Raw genomic sequence first — 13,968 nt, 5'->3', positions numbered from 1 at the left:
AAGGAGAAACTCTCCTCTTCTGTCGTGGTGCGGGCAATTTTGTTCAGCAAAGCAGATGAAAACATGAAATAACGTGTGAAAGCATAAAGGGGAGTGTTTCAGAGGAAGAGATAAGTTTGGTGGATTATGGGAGATACAAAAGGTGAAGGAGAGCATAGATGAGGTAGATGAAGGGTGAGGGGTGGTGCAGGGCATAGGGGGAGGGTGGAAGGCTGGGGTTTTTTGCGGTTAGGGGTCCAGCAGGTAAGTAGGCGAGGGCATACTTGTGGTCTGGGCATGCTCGATCCTGTCAGGAAGAGGATGCGGGTACCAGTATGAGTGAGAGGAGATCAAAGAGCCTGCTGGATGTTATCTCTGTCCATACCGTACCTGCAGGTCGACTCACCTGAGGCAGCAGCCAATCATGCTCTCCGTCTGTCTGTCTGCTGATTCCTCCTCCTTCAGACTTACAGGTTCATTTCTCCTACATTGGCACAACTCCACTAATGACACATCACGTTTTGCTTGCAGCAAGCATCAGTCTGTAGTGACTAATTTTTATCTTAACAATGTTATTTAGCAGGGTTCATATTCCATAACATAACATTCACGAAGCCAATCATTTCACAAGAGGCCGATAATAAACTACTTGTTTTTTTTTTTAATCCAAAGGAGACGACAGAAATAGCGATGTGGTCATTTTTTTGTGCTGTGACTACATCAGTGGCAAATCTTCATATGTTAGTTTTTGAATTATATGTTTAAGTATATTGAGAACGCCTAAAAACTGGAGTCAAATTCCTTATAGGCTTAAACATACGTGACAAATAAAGTTGATCCTACACTTATTCTCTACTCTGTGGAAGACATTGTACCTTCTATCACTTCTCAAATTGTTAAAATAAGTTCAACTAAATAATAATGTAACTGTTAATGTCGGCTTCTCCCATCACAGGGCGAAACAACTATAAACAGAAGATATGGCGATCCCTGGTGGTGACTTCACGTAACTGTGGGTTTTTTCCGCCACGGTAAAGGAGACGTGGCAGTGACGTCATTACCGGAAATGACCCGGATCGGAACTTTAACTCCTGGGTTGATTAGTTTTAACCAGAAACATCGAGGGCTCTCCGAATATGATGTAATGTCGACTCAAGTAAGTTGGAACTGATCGATTTTTGCCTTTTAAATACGTCTGAACCAAACACGGCCACTTTAGGTCGAATTTTATCAAGGTAAAGTAGGAGAAACCGTATGGAACCGCCGGTTAGCTTCCCGTAGCTAACGTTAGCCTGTGGTTAGCCGGTCAGGCCGTGATCAGCTGTGCGTCGTGATGGGCGGCCTGTATACACAGAGCTGGTCCAGACTTGAGATAATAATTGTTACCTAATGAGACGTATTTTTAGCTCACCTGTGGTGTTATTCGTGAGATGTGGCAGCTATTTACCGTATATTGTTTGGTTGTTGTGGTACAGTCGGAGCTTGTTGGTGTTAGCGAACTGTGCCGTTAGCTAACGATACCAGCTGGCTTTTTCGTATCTAATCTAACCTACGCTATCAAGTATGTTTTGTCAGTTACATTTCAAACTGGCAGGCTGTGAACCTTAAAGCTCTGACACGTCTTCTCTCTGTCCCCGCAGACATGTGTGTATATATGTCCATGAAGGATACTCCACCTTGGATGTGACTGTGCCCACACACCGGGAGGTGTTCGTATTTCTCCACTACATAGAGCAGAGGATTAGGACCCGGCAGTCTCAGTTCTGGTCGTGACCCTTAATAAGGCGGCAGGATGACGTGCCGTGACCGGACCCTCGAGTTCCAGTCAGCCTGTAAATCTCTCCAGGGCAGACCGGTATGTTGGTACAACACACCTGACATCCCCGCACAATAACAACGAAATCACATTATGTAAAATTAGGCATTTGCCCCAACTGTATAGCATGTAGAATTACATGTACAATGATCTCTTTACCCTGGATTTTTTTTTTTTTAGCTCTGCTAATTTTTTTTTACTTTTGCTTTTGGTTCCGTGTTTACTCCAATGTCTGCACTCTACTCTCTACTTTTGGCTCCACAGAGGGTTGCAACAGTCTGATCAGATTTGTATTGGCTGACATTAGTTTTCACAGAGGTGTCAGCGTACATGATGTCTGATACTGTAGTAAAAAAAATACCAAGGATAGGTTTGAGGTCATAAAAAACACTGTTTCGGTTATGTTGTTTCTCTACCGGAGATCACAGACAAGTTCATGTCTCAGCTGTAAAATTTCCCATCTTGTGGTCACAGTTCTGTAAAAGACAAATGCATCCTTTTCAAAAATGCTTGTTTATGTTATGTGTTAAAATGTCAGTATTGGACAGATAAGTTGTCGTTATCTCATCCTTTTTTTTCTTTTTTTTAAACATCAAATACCATGATTGTTATTGGCACTCAGTATCAGGTGGACTCCAATCACAAGTTATCAGTTCTCAAAGTGACAACATAAAATGTTTGCTTAGATTGCCCAAAAGGCCAAATGGCCTGGTATTGATTTAATAAAACAATAAAAGAAAGCATTTGACCAGGACATATTTGGAATTTTTATTCAATTATTTTTAATAATAATATGATGTTTAGTAAATCAACAAAATGGGAACCAGTGACTTCTCTGTCACTTGACCAATTGATTTGTCCTGGATCAATGTTGAGGTGCTCTGCTCTGTCATATTTCCAGTTAGCCCCTCATCCTCTTATTTTAAATTTATCTTTCCATCTCACACTTTCTGCTTTTGACCTCCCCTAGCAGAATGGAGTGCAGCCCAGTAAACCAGCTCTCAGCGCCCTCAGGCAGCGCAGTGACTTCACGGTTATGGCCAAGTAAGTTCCTCATGTCTTAAGTGTTTCGACAGCTCATACGTCTTTGCTGAGTGTACTTGTTCTTATGTTGATTTTGGGTGTTGCATTATTTGTATTCACACATTATTATCCCCCTCGTCCATATCCTCATTGCACTTTTATAGCATACATGAATAGATATCACGTTTATTGTCTTTTCATAAGTGAAATGAGAAGATTTATATGAGTTTTTAGTGGAGGGATTGTTCCAGGGCATGTTTGGCATAGCACAGCACAAGACTATAAGCCAGGAGACACAAAATTGATATAATCTAACTCCTGGTAAGAATGCAAACAAGTGTGTGTCCCAAAATGTTGGAGTACTCCTTCAGTACTGTTTGTGCACGACAAAGAAAGCTACAATTTTGTGTGTTTGTTTCCTTGCAGGAGAATTGGAAAAGACTTGAGCAATACATTTGCCAAACTCGAGAAGCTCACTATTTGTAAGTGTGCCTTTCATGATATTTTAGCATAATTTAAAATGTGCTAAAAATCTTGTTTGTGTGTCATAATATCCAAAGTGCTGATTCTACATGCTGTCGTTTTGATGTTTCAGTGGCGAAAAGAAAATCTCTATTCGATGACAAGGCAGTGGAGATCGAGGAGCTAACGTACATCATTAAACAAGTGAGTTGGATTGCAAACATCCCATGAAGTGTGGTTTTACAAACATACTGTATTTATGAACAGAGCAGCTCTCTATAATTCCATAATTGTGTAGTAAAGTCCTGTGTTAATGGTTTTAGGACATCAACAGTCTAAACAAACAGATAGCACAGCTGCAGGACTTGGTGAGGTCCCGCGGAGCTCCGGGTGGCCGACATATCCAAACCCACTCCAACACTATAGTGGTGTCATTACAGGTATGTTTAATATGCTATATTTCACACTATATTGTATATGTGCCTTGAGTGCACATGCATGGAATCCTGCCCTTTAAAATCCTGCTAAACTTTGCTTCTGTTGCCAATTGGGAATTTTGAAATTAATCTGACCTGATTTTCAATTTGAAGTGTTCTTCACTATCAACAGTTGTATAATTGTTTTCTTAAAGCTTTTGAATCAAGTTGTGCTTTTGTTCATGTACAGTGAAATAGAGGAAAACATGTACTTGTAAAATTACGAACAATCATTTTTCATCAAAGTAGTTTTACATTCTCGATCACACATTGCTGGTGTGTAACAAATGTTCTGAATTAAGCTGCACTCTGTTCAACTTTGCTGTATCTTTTGTTGTCCACAGTCAAAACTGGCTTCAATGTCCAATGACTTCAAATCAGTCCTGGAGGTCAGAACAGAGGTGAGAAACTTTTGATGTACTTCATCATTCACAGGCAGAAAACACTAAAAACGAAAGGTTTGAAATGGTGCACAGTTTTCTTCTCAGTCACATTTACCTCCTCCATCATTTGTCCATTTTTTCTGCAGAACCTGAAGCAGCAGCGCAGCAGGAGAGAGCAGTTCTCCCAGCCTCCTGTTTCATCTTCTCCTCTAATGGCCAACAACTTCAGTAAGTCTCATATCTCAGCTTCAGGCTTGTACCCACTATGATTTTTACATTTAAAGTACTGGCACCAGAAGGTAAACACAGCATGCTGCTGTAGCTTCATAAGGGTGTGTTCACTATATATATATATTAACATGTGTATCTTGTTTGCATCAGCCACATTTGGTGTTGCTTAAATGCTTCACCCAGTTTGAAGTTTCTCCCACCAACAAGCAACACTTCTATCACTTTCAAATCACAACCTGAAATAATTCCCTGCTGCACGGGCAATGGTAAAAGGTAATCATCATAACACTTTGATCTCATTCTGCAGCACAGACTCTGTCCTCACAAATTATATCCCCGCTTTAGAAATCAGTGGTTATCTGAAGCCTTGCCTGCTCCTCATCTGTTCATCCAACATGAAACATGTGCTGGCAGTTTAAAAAAAGTAATAGAGTGAACACACCTTTATTATTTCTTTGTTTTGGCTTTGAGGCAATACTCGACATGTCTGGCTCCTGCTCTTTTTACCATTTTGCTAAACAAATAGATCGACGTTATGCTAAACAGGCTACTTACCAGAGACCCTTTAATTAGGGGAGGGAACTCAAATGCTTCCTGTGCAGACATTTACACTGCCAGTAAAATGTTTATGAACAGTCTATATTTCAGCCTTTTTGGTTGAATCTCAAACATTTTGCTCACTAATGATATCGTTAAGTAAAATATAGGTAGAAAATTAGTATGTGAACCAAAAGCGTTGGTAGTATTCCATTTTATTGGAAATAACCTATATCCCAATTGAAGATGACTTTAATTATCATAATTGTAATTAGGCCTCTGTAGCAGACAGCATAGAGTATAACTGCCTGTTAATTGCACAAGGATCGAAGTGTTAAGTTAAACGTCTTTGGCCGTCTGCTCATGACAAAGAAAAGACAAGCTTATTGTGTTTTATCACAACGATTAAATAAGAAGTTCTTTGGTTTTTAAAGTTCTGATACACCTGTTAGCTATATTTCCTAATTTTAGCTTATTTACAATGAGCAAATTTGTTGAAATGTAGTCACAAAGGCCATAGATGTACAGAAACATTTGGACTGGCAGTGTACTTCTCAAACAGCTGTTGTAATAGGGAACTGCTCGAAATCCTTGTGAATATGATTATTACTGTATTTGGTCATCTATAATGCAAAAATTAAAAAATATTTTAGGGAGCCGCAAAAAAGGGGCCCAGGAGCCGCATGCAGCTCGTGAGCCGCGCTATGACTACCAGGGCAATACAACCTCAAATTTAAAAGGTATTTCCCTGGAACGTTTGACTCTCCCAGCGGGTATAACTAGCTACTGTATGTGCCCGCTGTTCTTTCTGCTTTTCCCCCCTCTACCATTGAGGATTTCTGTCTGATCGTGATGAACATGTGCGTGTGTTTTGCTTGTTGTCTCCCTTCAGAGAGCTCGGTCCTGATGCAGGATGAGTCCAGAAGTCTGGGGGATGTAGCCATCGATATGGACTCTCAGACCAATCCCCTGCAGCTCCAGCTTATTGATGAGCAGGTAGACTGTTGGTGTATGTTTGTCAGTCAGACAGGTGGAGAGGGATGTGTGCGTTTAATTTGCTGCATTTATGTGTTCTAACATGGCCCTTTTTGAAATCCTGCTGTCTGTGCCACTGCAGGACTCATACATCCAGAGCCGTGCAGACACCATGCAGAATATTGAGAGCACCATTGTGGAACTGGGCTCTATATTCCAGCAGCTGGCACATATGGTCAAAGAGCAAGAAGAGACCATCCAGAGGTAAGATGGTGCTAAATGAAGAGAGGACTCTCAGAAACAAAGGAAATGAGATTTTAGTAAGGAATAATTTGACATTTTGGGGAAATATGATAGTTTTCTTGCTTGTTGCATTAGAAGAGAGGATTGATACCACCTGTATCTGTAACAAAAAACTTGAGTATAAAAACTGAAAGAGTTGTGGGTTTATGGGGATTTGCATGCTGAAACCATTTCTTGGCCAGTCTTGGCATCACTGTGAGGTTGCAAGGCACCCAGACTCAAACAAGTGTAATACAGCATGTTAGTGAGTGAGCTTTAGGCGTGGTGGGAAGCAAACTTTATTACCTTTGGACAGAACCAGGCTAGTTGTTGCCACCTGTTTCCAGGCTTTATGCTAAGCTAAGCTAACTGGCAGCTGGCTTGAGCTTTGCATCTGCCACACAAGCATACACGTGGCATAGATCTTCTTCTCTAGCTCTCAGCAAGCAGGCTGATTGGAAAGAAAATTGATTACAGGTAACATAATTTGCATGTTTTAAAAATGCTGTCTCATTGAGCTGCTTGTCTTTGCTCTCTCACAGGATCGACGCTAACGTGGAGGACACCCAGCTGAACGTTGAGGCCGCCCACACAGAGATCCTGAAATACTTTCAGTCTGTCTCCTCCAACCGCTGGCTGATGATCAAGATCTTTCTCGTCCTCATCGTCTTCTTCATCATCTTTGTCGTCTTCTTCGCTTAAAGAAAAGAGGAACGGCCGACGGGAGGGGAAAAGCACACCGAGTGAGGCGAAGTGAAACTAAAGCTGGACTGAGACGACATGTCCAGGCAACATATTTGAAGGACAGACTTCTCTTTAGGAGTGACAGTTTAATGGAGGCTTGGGAGACTTTTTCATTAACACAGACTTTTTGGTTAATTCCCAAGCTGCAGACTGTTGATCTTAATTCGACAATTCAGTGAAGAACGAAGATGTCGAACTCTGTCAAAATGAAAGAATAAATTATCTAAAATCCCCAGTTTGTATAGAGAGAGCACAAAACTGCTCTGTATTGTACTTTGACCAATTATTCATAAACATTTAATCAAAATGGCTATAATTTAATGGTTTGATTCTGCAAACTGTCTTTTTAATTTTGATTTTTTTTTTCTTGTTTACCCCCTTTATCACATTTTATTATTGTTATTTCAAAGCCAAACAGAACTGGAGTTTAGCATTGAACATTTTTTGCTTCTTAGTTTACTTCCTTGTTATTGAAGAGCATGACCGTGTCACTTGTTTATCAGTGAATTATTTTTTTATTCACTTTTATTGTTTCTCTTTCAAAGTTTATTTGCCAAATGGGTACTCTTATAGAACTGTGACACAGTACAAAGACACTCAGCAGTTCGTGTCCTGATGCATTCGGCTGAAGGGAGCTTTGCTGGTATAGTTCAGGCTCGAGCTGCAGGCTGCTGTTTTAAATGAAACTGTTGGGTTGCCAGCCTTTAGGCAGGTTGAATGGTTTAAAAAAGTGTAAATCTTACACATTCGGTGTCGCAGAGAGGCTTCAGCCTACAAGTCAGGATCCAGGTTTGTCATCAGTGCTTATGAAGGGGTTAGGCTGGTTGTGAAGGCCCATTAATGAAGTGACTCAATCAGCCAGATTCCCTGAAGTGTCTGGTTGGACGTCACTGTTGTAGTTGCTTTCCCTTCTTTATTTCTCTAATGTACCAGATGTTATTTAAGTGACCACAGCTTTTTAACAAGAGAGAAAATATTCATCCTATTTTTTTCCCCCGTCTGTTTTTTTTTTAGCCAAATGCCTTGACTTCAGTGTATAAAGTGCAAATAGTGATAACGATGTATTGATAAGAAAGTGCATATTAATAAAATAATAATGGGGTGCTGGCATTCATGGCTGAGATTTTCTTGGGATAAGAGGATTAGGCAGCAGTGATATAATTAGCCCTGCTGGGCTACGAGGCTAAGGCGAGTCAACAGAGAGGTGCTAAGCAGGTGCAGTTTTGTGAAACCTTCAACACATTTACACCACAAAGACGCACGGCATTTATTTATCACAGGACAGGCCCTGGACAGGTTTACATGTAAATATTTTGCCTTTTCAACCAAAGTAATTAAGGTCCATACATCTTTCATTCCTTTTATAGAAAGGCTTCAACACTACAAGACTTAAAAAATATACACTTAACAGATATCAAAGGACCAAAATCCAGGAGCCTCAAATGTTGCACAACTGTACCTACATTTAACCAAAAAAACAGACATCTTTGTGAAAACAACTATGTTTTAACCACATAGAAGTGATAAGAACATTATGCACTTATTTTCCCAAACACACTATGAGAGCACCCACTAACCGAGCAGGCGATCTGAAGCCAAATTGTGACTGCTGAATATACAGATGCAGCAGAAGACCGCTGCCCTGCCTGTTGCATAACATGTTTTTAAAGAGACAGTTTGTGACACGTGTATGATTCACCGAGAGCTGTTGTTCACAGAGCAAGTGAAGCATGAAAGCATGTGAAGGTTAGCAATGTTTTCAAGATTTTACTCAACAAAGTCCCATGTTGCAGATTAAATCTTTTAACCCATGCTAGCAGTGAGGCTCCGCTGTAGTTATCCGACATCTCCTGTAGCGCCACCAGCAGACTGACATTTGTGATTTTGAGTGAGATGTCTCGATAAATATTTAATGGATCTCCCTGAAATTTGGTACATGCATTCATGTTCCCCTCAGGATGCATTGCAATCACTTTGGTGATCCCCTGACCTGTCTTCCAGCACCATCAGAGTTTTATGACCACATACCAGCAAGGCTAATGACTTTCCCATCAGCCTCAGCTGCACTTTGTGTTTAGTGCAAATTAGCAAATGTTAGCACACGAACACACTAAACTAAGATGGTGAACATGGCAAACATGCCTGCTAAGCATCAGCATGTCAGCACTGTCTCTCTGAGCATCTTAGCATCTTAGCATTTAGCTCAAAGCACCACAGTGCCTAAGCACAGCCTCACAGATCTGCTAGCATGGCTGTAGACTCTTTGTATTGTTTGAAGAATTTTGTACCTATCAGCACAACAAAATGGATGGACCAAAGACTTGAAGTTCATTTGCAATTAGATGGGTTTCTGGAAAGTCAAGAAATAGTTCTAAGCCCACCCTCTAGACTTTTCTCTTCCTTTTTTCAAATCTATCCTGTTCCCTTTTTCGCTGAATGCTACCTTCTTTCCTCATCATCCCCTTTTTCCCTTTTCCCCATATTTACAGTATGCTGACCCATCTCTATTTTGTGCTCACTGTCCCTCTTGCCCTTACCCCTCATTTTCACCACCCCACCATCCTCTCTGCATTGTCTCTCCCCTGACTCCCTCCCTTTTCTCACCCATGGGCACTCTGCTCCATAGGGCTGATCTCTGGCATGCTCCTGCTCCTTCCTTTCCTCGCCCTGGCCTTGATGGCCTCCTCCTCCCCTTCTTCATCCTCCTCGTCAGACCAATCCACCTCCTGCTGCAGATTTCCCCTGGAGCCTCTCGTGCCGCCGCCCTTGAAGAAGTGACCTGTGCGAAACTTGGTGCGGAAAGTGTCGAAAGAGAGGCTCTTGCTGCGCTGCTGCTTCTCATAGACGGTGTCCTGCACTTCTTCATTTCCGTTCATCTCATCCACGAAGTCGTGTAGCACAGAGCGAAACAGTCGGGGAACCTCGTGAACCTCAGGCTCCATCTGTGACACCAACCTCCTGAACCTGAAGTGGGAAGAGTGGCTGTGATGAACAGGTTGATCTAAAATTCCACACACATTTACAGAGTACTTAACAGTCAAAACTAAACAAAACAAAAACAGGTCAGACAAGCAAAAAAGAAGGCAGAGGTCATAAGGGGGGAGGTGCCACCACCACCAAGCTTACTCTCCAGGTTATAGTTAAGGGTGTTAAAGGGATTAAATTGAAACCCTGCAGCTATCTCCTCTGCCTCTTCTTCATATTCTATGTTCCTGCCTGTATGTGCGTCGAATGCTTTGCGTGTCTCTTTTAACTTGCCTGTCTCTCTGCTGCAGTCTATTATGTTGGCTCTGCTTGTATCTCGCTCTACGTCTCACTCTCGGTTTCAGTTTCAGTCACAGTTATCTCTTATATCTTCAGTACGTGTATGTCTCTATGTCTCCCTGTCTTTCTTGCTGCCTGTCCCACCTGACGATCAAGGGGCCACACTGTGCAGGAGGGATCTTTCCACAAAGGTCCTGCAGTTCCAGCAGGTCGTTGGGTGTCAGCTCGTAGGGTTGTGGGGTCGGGGTGTTGGCCAGCCAGCTGTAATCAGCTGTGGAGGAGGAGCTGCGACGGCGGCGCCGACCCTCTGTTGCCCGCTCCAAGCGGATGCGTTCAGTGCGCTTCACCATGGCCCCCAGCTCCAGCATCAGAGTATTGGTAACCAGTTCCTCTGTGCTGCGCTGGCCGGGCACTTTGGGCTCAAGGGAGAAAACAGCGGACCAAGGAAACATCTGGGAAAGAAGGACAGAATTGGTGGAGAGTTATGCTGTAGTTTAAGGAAGAAAAAGATAAACAGTTTCCTTTTTAACTGCATGTGGCATTCACCAACTTTTTAGCAGGTTCATATTTGGGGGTGTAATATTTTAGAATTATATTGGAGAGTAAAGCAAGATGTCATAGAAAGCTCAACAGTCAGTACAAAGAAGATCTGTTTTACGTTTTCAATGCAAATTATAACAGATGCAGGGACTTAATCATAGCTAATGTGAATGTTTAGAGAATTTAAATTTCTGTCCTCAGACAGAAACCTCTGAAATACTGTATAACCTTCATGCCAGATTTGAGTCTGCTCAAGTAAAACATGACTCAAGTATAATAGTGCGCATGTGAAAGGAAAACAGTTCATCTAGCTGATCAATGCAAACCATGTTTTCTTAAGAAGACTGTTATCACTTGTTATTCTCTCGTTCTACATTCAATCATATAAACTTAATCACTGTCTTACCTTCATATAACTGGATCTATAAAGCTGAGGTGTATTCTCTTCTGACAGAAATCCACTTGTTGTCTGGTAAAGCCCCCGTTAACGGCCAAGTGCACTGCAGGCCTCCATGGACATTCAAAAAGGATGAAGCTCCTCTGACGCCAGTGGGTGGCACACAGTTACCTGACTGCCTTGCTACCTTTGACGGTCCTCGGCAGACAGCAGTACAGTACTTTTGTGAGGAGCCCGTGGAGTGTGGTGTGAGTTTGGGATTGAGAATAAATGTAATCCTGTATTAATAAACAGTGACGAGAATGAGCTTACCCCACATGAGTGTGCACCTGAGCGAGGAGTGTGTGTTTGTGGGTGTGACTGACAGAATGCATAATAGCGTGGGACTGTTGGCTAATTAAGCTTTTTCTTATTTTTCATTTCAACTTTGTTTTGAATGTGTTTCACAATTTTATGTCCTTTTTGGGCAGCAGTTAAAACTGTATAGAAGGCTTCAGCTCATACACACACAATGGCTGAACACCTTGCTCAAAAGTATTTTATTTCACTTCCACAGTGCCTGACAGATGTTTTCTGGGTAGTCGTGAAATTTTAAGCAGCAATCTTTCTGATCTTAAACTGCTAGGCTACTGCCAGGACACTCAGCACAGACTTTGAAGGTAACAAAGTGTATGTCTGAAAATGGTCTCCTAGTTTACAGACAGTAATCCTTCAGGCACACCTTATAAATTCCAGACTGTTATGGCCAAGCATTGTACTAAGATTACATAACTACCCACATAATCTCTTTTTTTTCCACACTTCTAAACTCTCAGGCGTTAGCAGCCTGACCCACGAGCTGGTACTGTATTGTATGTAAAGTAACTGCAGGCTAGTTTCTGGGTTTCCGCACCACTCAGCACTGAGCCACCAAATCCCAGATTACATTCAAATCCAGAGCCTACCTGGAAGAATGACTGATTGTAATGATTATTATAATCTAATTACAGTTGCCTACAGTGGATGCTGTTACTGCTGTAACTAAACAGGTATGGTGAGTGAGCAACCGGTGTTGATTGATAAATTTGATGTATTTGAGGATTAAAAACGTTACTATCCTGCACAACAGTAGCTACAATCATCAGGGATGTGGAACAGCATCGTTTTATCAGAAAAACACAGTGCCATAAATACACTGACACAGTTTTGTTTTTATACGTTAGAAACATTTTACTGTAATAAAGTTGATTATCATCTCAGCATTGAGCTTCCTGGTGTGGTCAGATTCAACATGTGTATGTGGATGAAGTTTTAAATATGAAGATGCACCATCTCCATCTCAAGGAGTTTGTTTAGGCCTCCACTTTCTGGGACCGTCAGCATTTACCTGTCAGGTGTGATGAGTAATTTGTTTCTTGGCCAGTCAATGTTTCTAGAATATGGACTGCTTGCTGTTTGTCTGCCCATATCTTCATTGCAATACCAATAGAAAAAGTAAATGAATTACATTAAGGGAGGCCTTTCTCAATCCATTCTTCACAATGAGCCCCCTCATCGATATGTATGTGTGTGAGTGTTCGTAACTGTTCCGTGTTATAGTGTGTCCAGTGTTTCAAGCAGAAATCTCTGCAGTATCTGTCTGCAGTGTCACTCAGCAGATTAACAGGTAAAGCTGGGTCAAATACAGCTCTGACAGTCTAGAGGAGGTTACCACCAGTCAAGAATGAAGCTGTCTTGCTCGATTTCACTCATTATTTACGTGGTGAGACCCAGTGAAACACAAGGTGAAATGGTGGAACTACGAGTGTGATGTTCATTTTTGTGTCAGAACTTCGATCTGGTTCAAATAATATTATGTGTGGTCTTTAGCACAGTTTTTATATGTATCTTTAGAAGCACATACAGCACATTCACGTTGCCCAAAGTGTGTCTGTCATTATCACTCATAATTTTAATAATTTTCTAACTTTCTAACTTTAACTGGGGTTAAAATCAAATCAAAATCTATTTACGAATTATACAGTGGCTTTTCAGTTTTTTATCTGTAAAAAAAATAAATAAATAAATTCATGTATAATTGTCTTTGTACTTCACAATTGTGTGCCACTTTGTGTTGGTCTTTCACGTAAAATTCCAATAAAATATATTTGTGTTTGTGACCGTAACATGACATAATGTGGAAAAGTTCAAGGGGTATGAATACTTTTGCAAGCCACTGTAAAGACTAATGGATGCCAATCTCAAACTTCTGTGTGAAATTTGTCCTTGAATTTCTAACTTTGCAGTAGAAAACAACTACTGAAAACATGGATGGATTAACCTATGTCGCTGCTGGGCCCTGAGTCGTATTTCCTCCCACTCTCTGTACGTAACACAATTGTGCTGAAGCATTAAATTGCTCCAGGTTTACAGTGTGGTAATTCGATTAAACAGTTGAGCAATATGCAGTATGTATGCACAATATCAGTATCAGTTGAGACTAAATTTTCACTTTGGAAACTCTTCAAGACAGGCCTTTCTGGTCATAAGGCAGACCTGTCTTAAGGCTCTTATATTTGGTTATAAGTTGTGCCAATTATCATATTACCAAATAAAATTACATTTAATTAAATTACCATAAACACTGAATGTAAAATTTGTTGCACACTTTCTAGACAGCATGTGACAGAAGGTCCACTTACTAGTTTTTCCAGACTGTTTCAGACAGACAACTCCACCAGGCTGATATCTACAAAATCAAACAACAACAAAGTTAATTGTTTTTTTCTAACTGCTATCTGCCACTCTGAGAACCTCTCTCATCTCTTCCACGTTGTCTGAAAAACGATGAATTGTCAGTGCACTTTAGATCCTTTCTTGTACATACCTCTCCGCTGTCTT

At 41.1% G+C, this 13,968-nt stretch overlaps 2 protein-coding genes across 5 annotated transcripts; one reads left to right on the top strand and one right to left on the bottom strand.

The window, feature by feature from the left end:
• The first annotated feature begins 1,029 nt into the window (after window positions 1-1,029).
• Window positions 1,030-8,018, top strand: stx5a (syntaxin 5A). Of its 4 annotated transcripts, none has more exons than XM_076739669.1 (12): window positions 1,030-1,135; window positions 1,620-1,834; window positions 2,769-2,839; window positions 3,245-3,300; window positions 3,414-3,484; window positions 3,604-3,720; window positions 4,101-4,157; window positions 4,286-4,367; window positions 5,561-5,647; window positions 5,800-5,903; window positions 6,025-6,146; window positions 6,707-8,018. In XM_076739669.1, the coding sequence occupies exons 2-12, from the start codon at window positions 1,772-1,774 to the stop codon at window positions 6,864-6,866; spliced, it is 990 nt and encodes a 329-aa protein (XP_076595784.1). In that variant the 5' UTR covers window positions 1,030-1,135; window positions 1,620-1,771; the 3' UTR covers window positions 6,867-8,018. The 4 variants fall into 4 exon arrangements, with proteins under 4 accessions (XP_076595784.1, XP_076595786.1, XP_076595787.1 ...); XM_076739668.1 differs by having other exon boundaries at window positions 1,048-1,135; window positions 2,766-2,839; XM_076739671.1 differs by lacking the exon at window positions 5,561-5,647 and having other exon boundaries at window positions 1,039-1,135; window positions 2,766-2,839.
• Window positions 8,019-8,150: 132 nt separating this feature from the next.
• LOC143325420 (protein RD3) lies at window positions 8,151-11,438 on the bottom strand. Its single transcript, XM_076738437.1, has 3 exons — window positions 11,119-11,438; window positions 10,317-10,624; window positions 8,151-9,872 (listed from the first exon to the last, which is right to left on the bottom strand). The coding sequence occupies exons 1-3, from the start codon at window positions 11,122-11,124 to the stop codon at window positions 9,509-9,511; spliced, it is 678 nt and encodes a 225-aa protein (XP_076594552.1). The 5' UTR covers window positions 11,125-11,438; the 3' UTR covers window positions 8,151-9,508.
• Between the last annotated feature and the right edge of the window lie 2,530 nt (window positions 11,439-13,968).

This window comes from Chaetodon auriga, chromosome 9 (assembly GCF_051107435.1).
Source record: "Chaetodon auriga isolate fChaAug3 chromosome 9, fChaAug3.hap1, whole genome shotgun sequence".
Taxonomy (NCBI): domain Eukaryota; kingdom Metazoa; phylum Chordata; class Actinopteri; order Chaetodontiformes; family Chaetodontidae; genus Chaetodon; species Chaetodon auriga.
This window is presented reverse-complemented; position numbering and strand designations above follow the sequence as displayed.

Excerpts from the sequence above, each read along its gene's own strand:
- stx5a (XM_076739668.1), top strand. The coding sequence starts at position 1,772 with ATGACGTGCCGTGACCGGACCCTCGAGTTCCAGTCAGCCTGTAAATCT. Across the intron at positions 2,840-3,244 it reads GACTTCACGGTTATGGCCAA|GAGAATTGGAAAAGACTTGA; the intron begins GTAAGTTCCTCA and ends GTTTCCTTGCAG. Across the intron at positions 3,721-4,100 it reads CTATAGTGGTGTCATTACAG|TCAAAACTGGCTTCAATGTC; the intron begins GTATGTTTAATA and ends TGTTGTCCACAG.
- LOC143325420 (XM_076738437.1), bottom strand. Across the intron at positions 9,873-10,316 it reads TGTGGCCCCTTGATCGTCAG|GTTCAGGAGGTTGGTGTCAC; the intron begins GTGGGACAGGCA and ends TTCCCACTTCAG.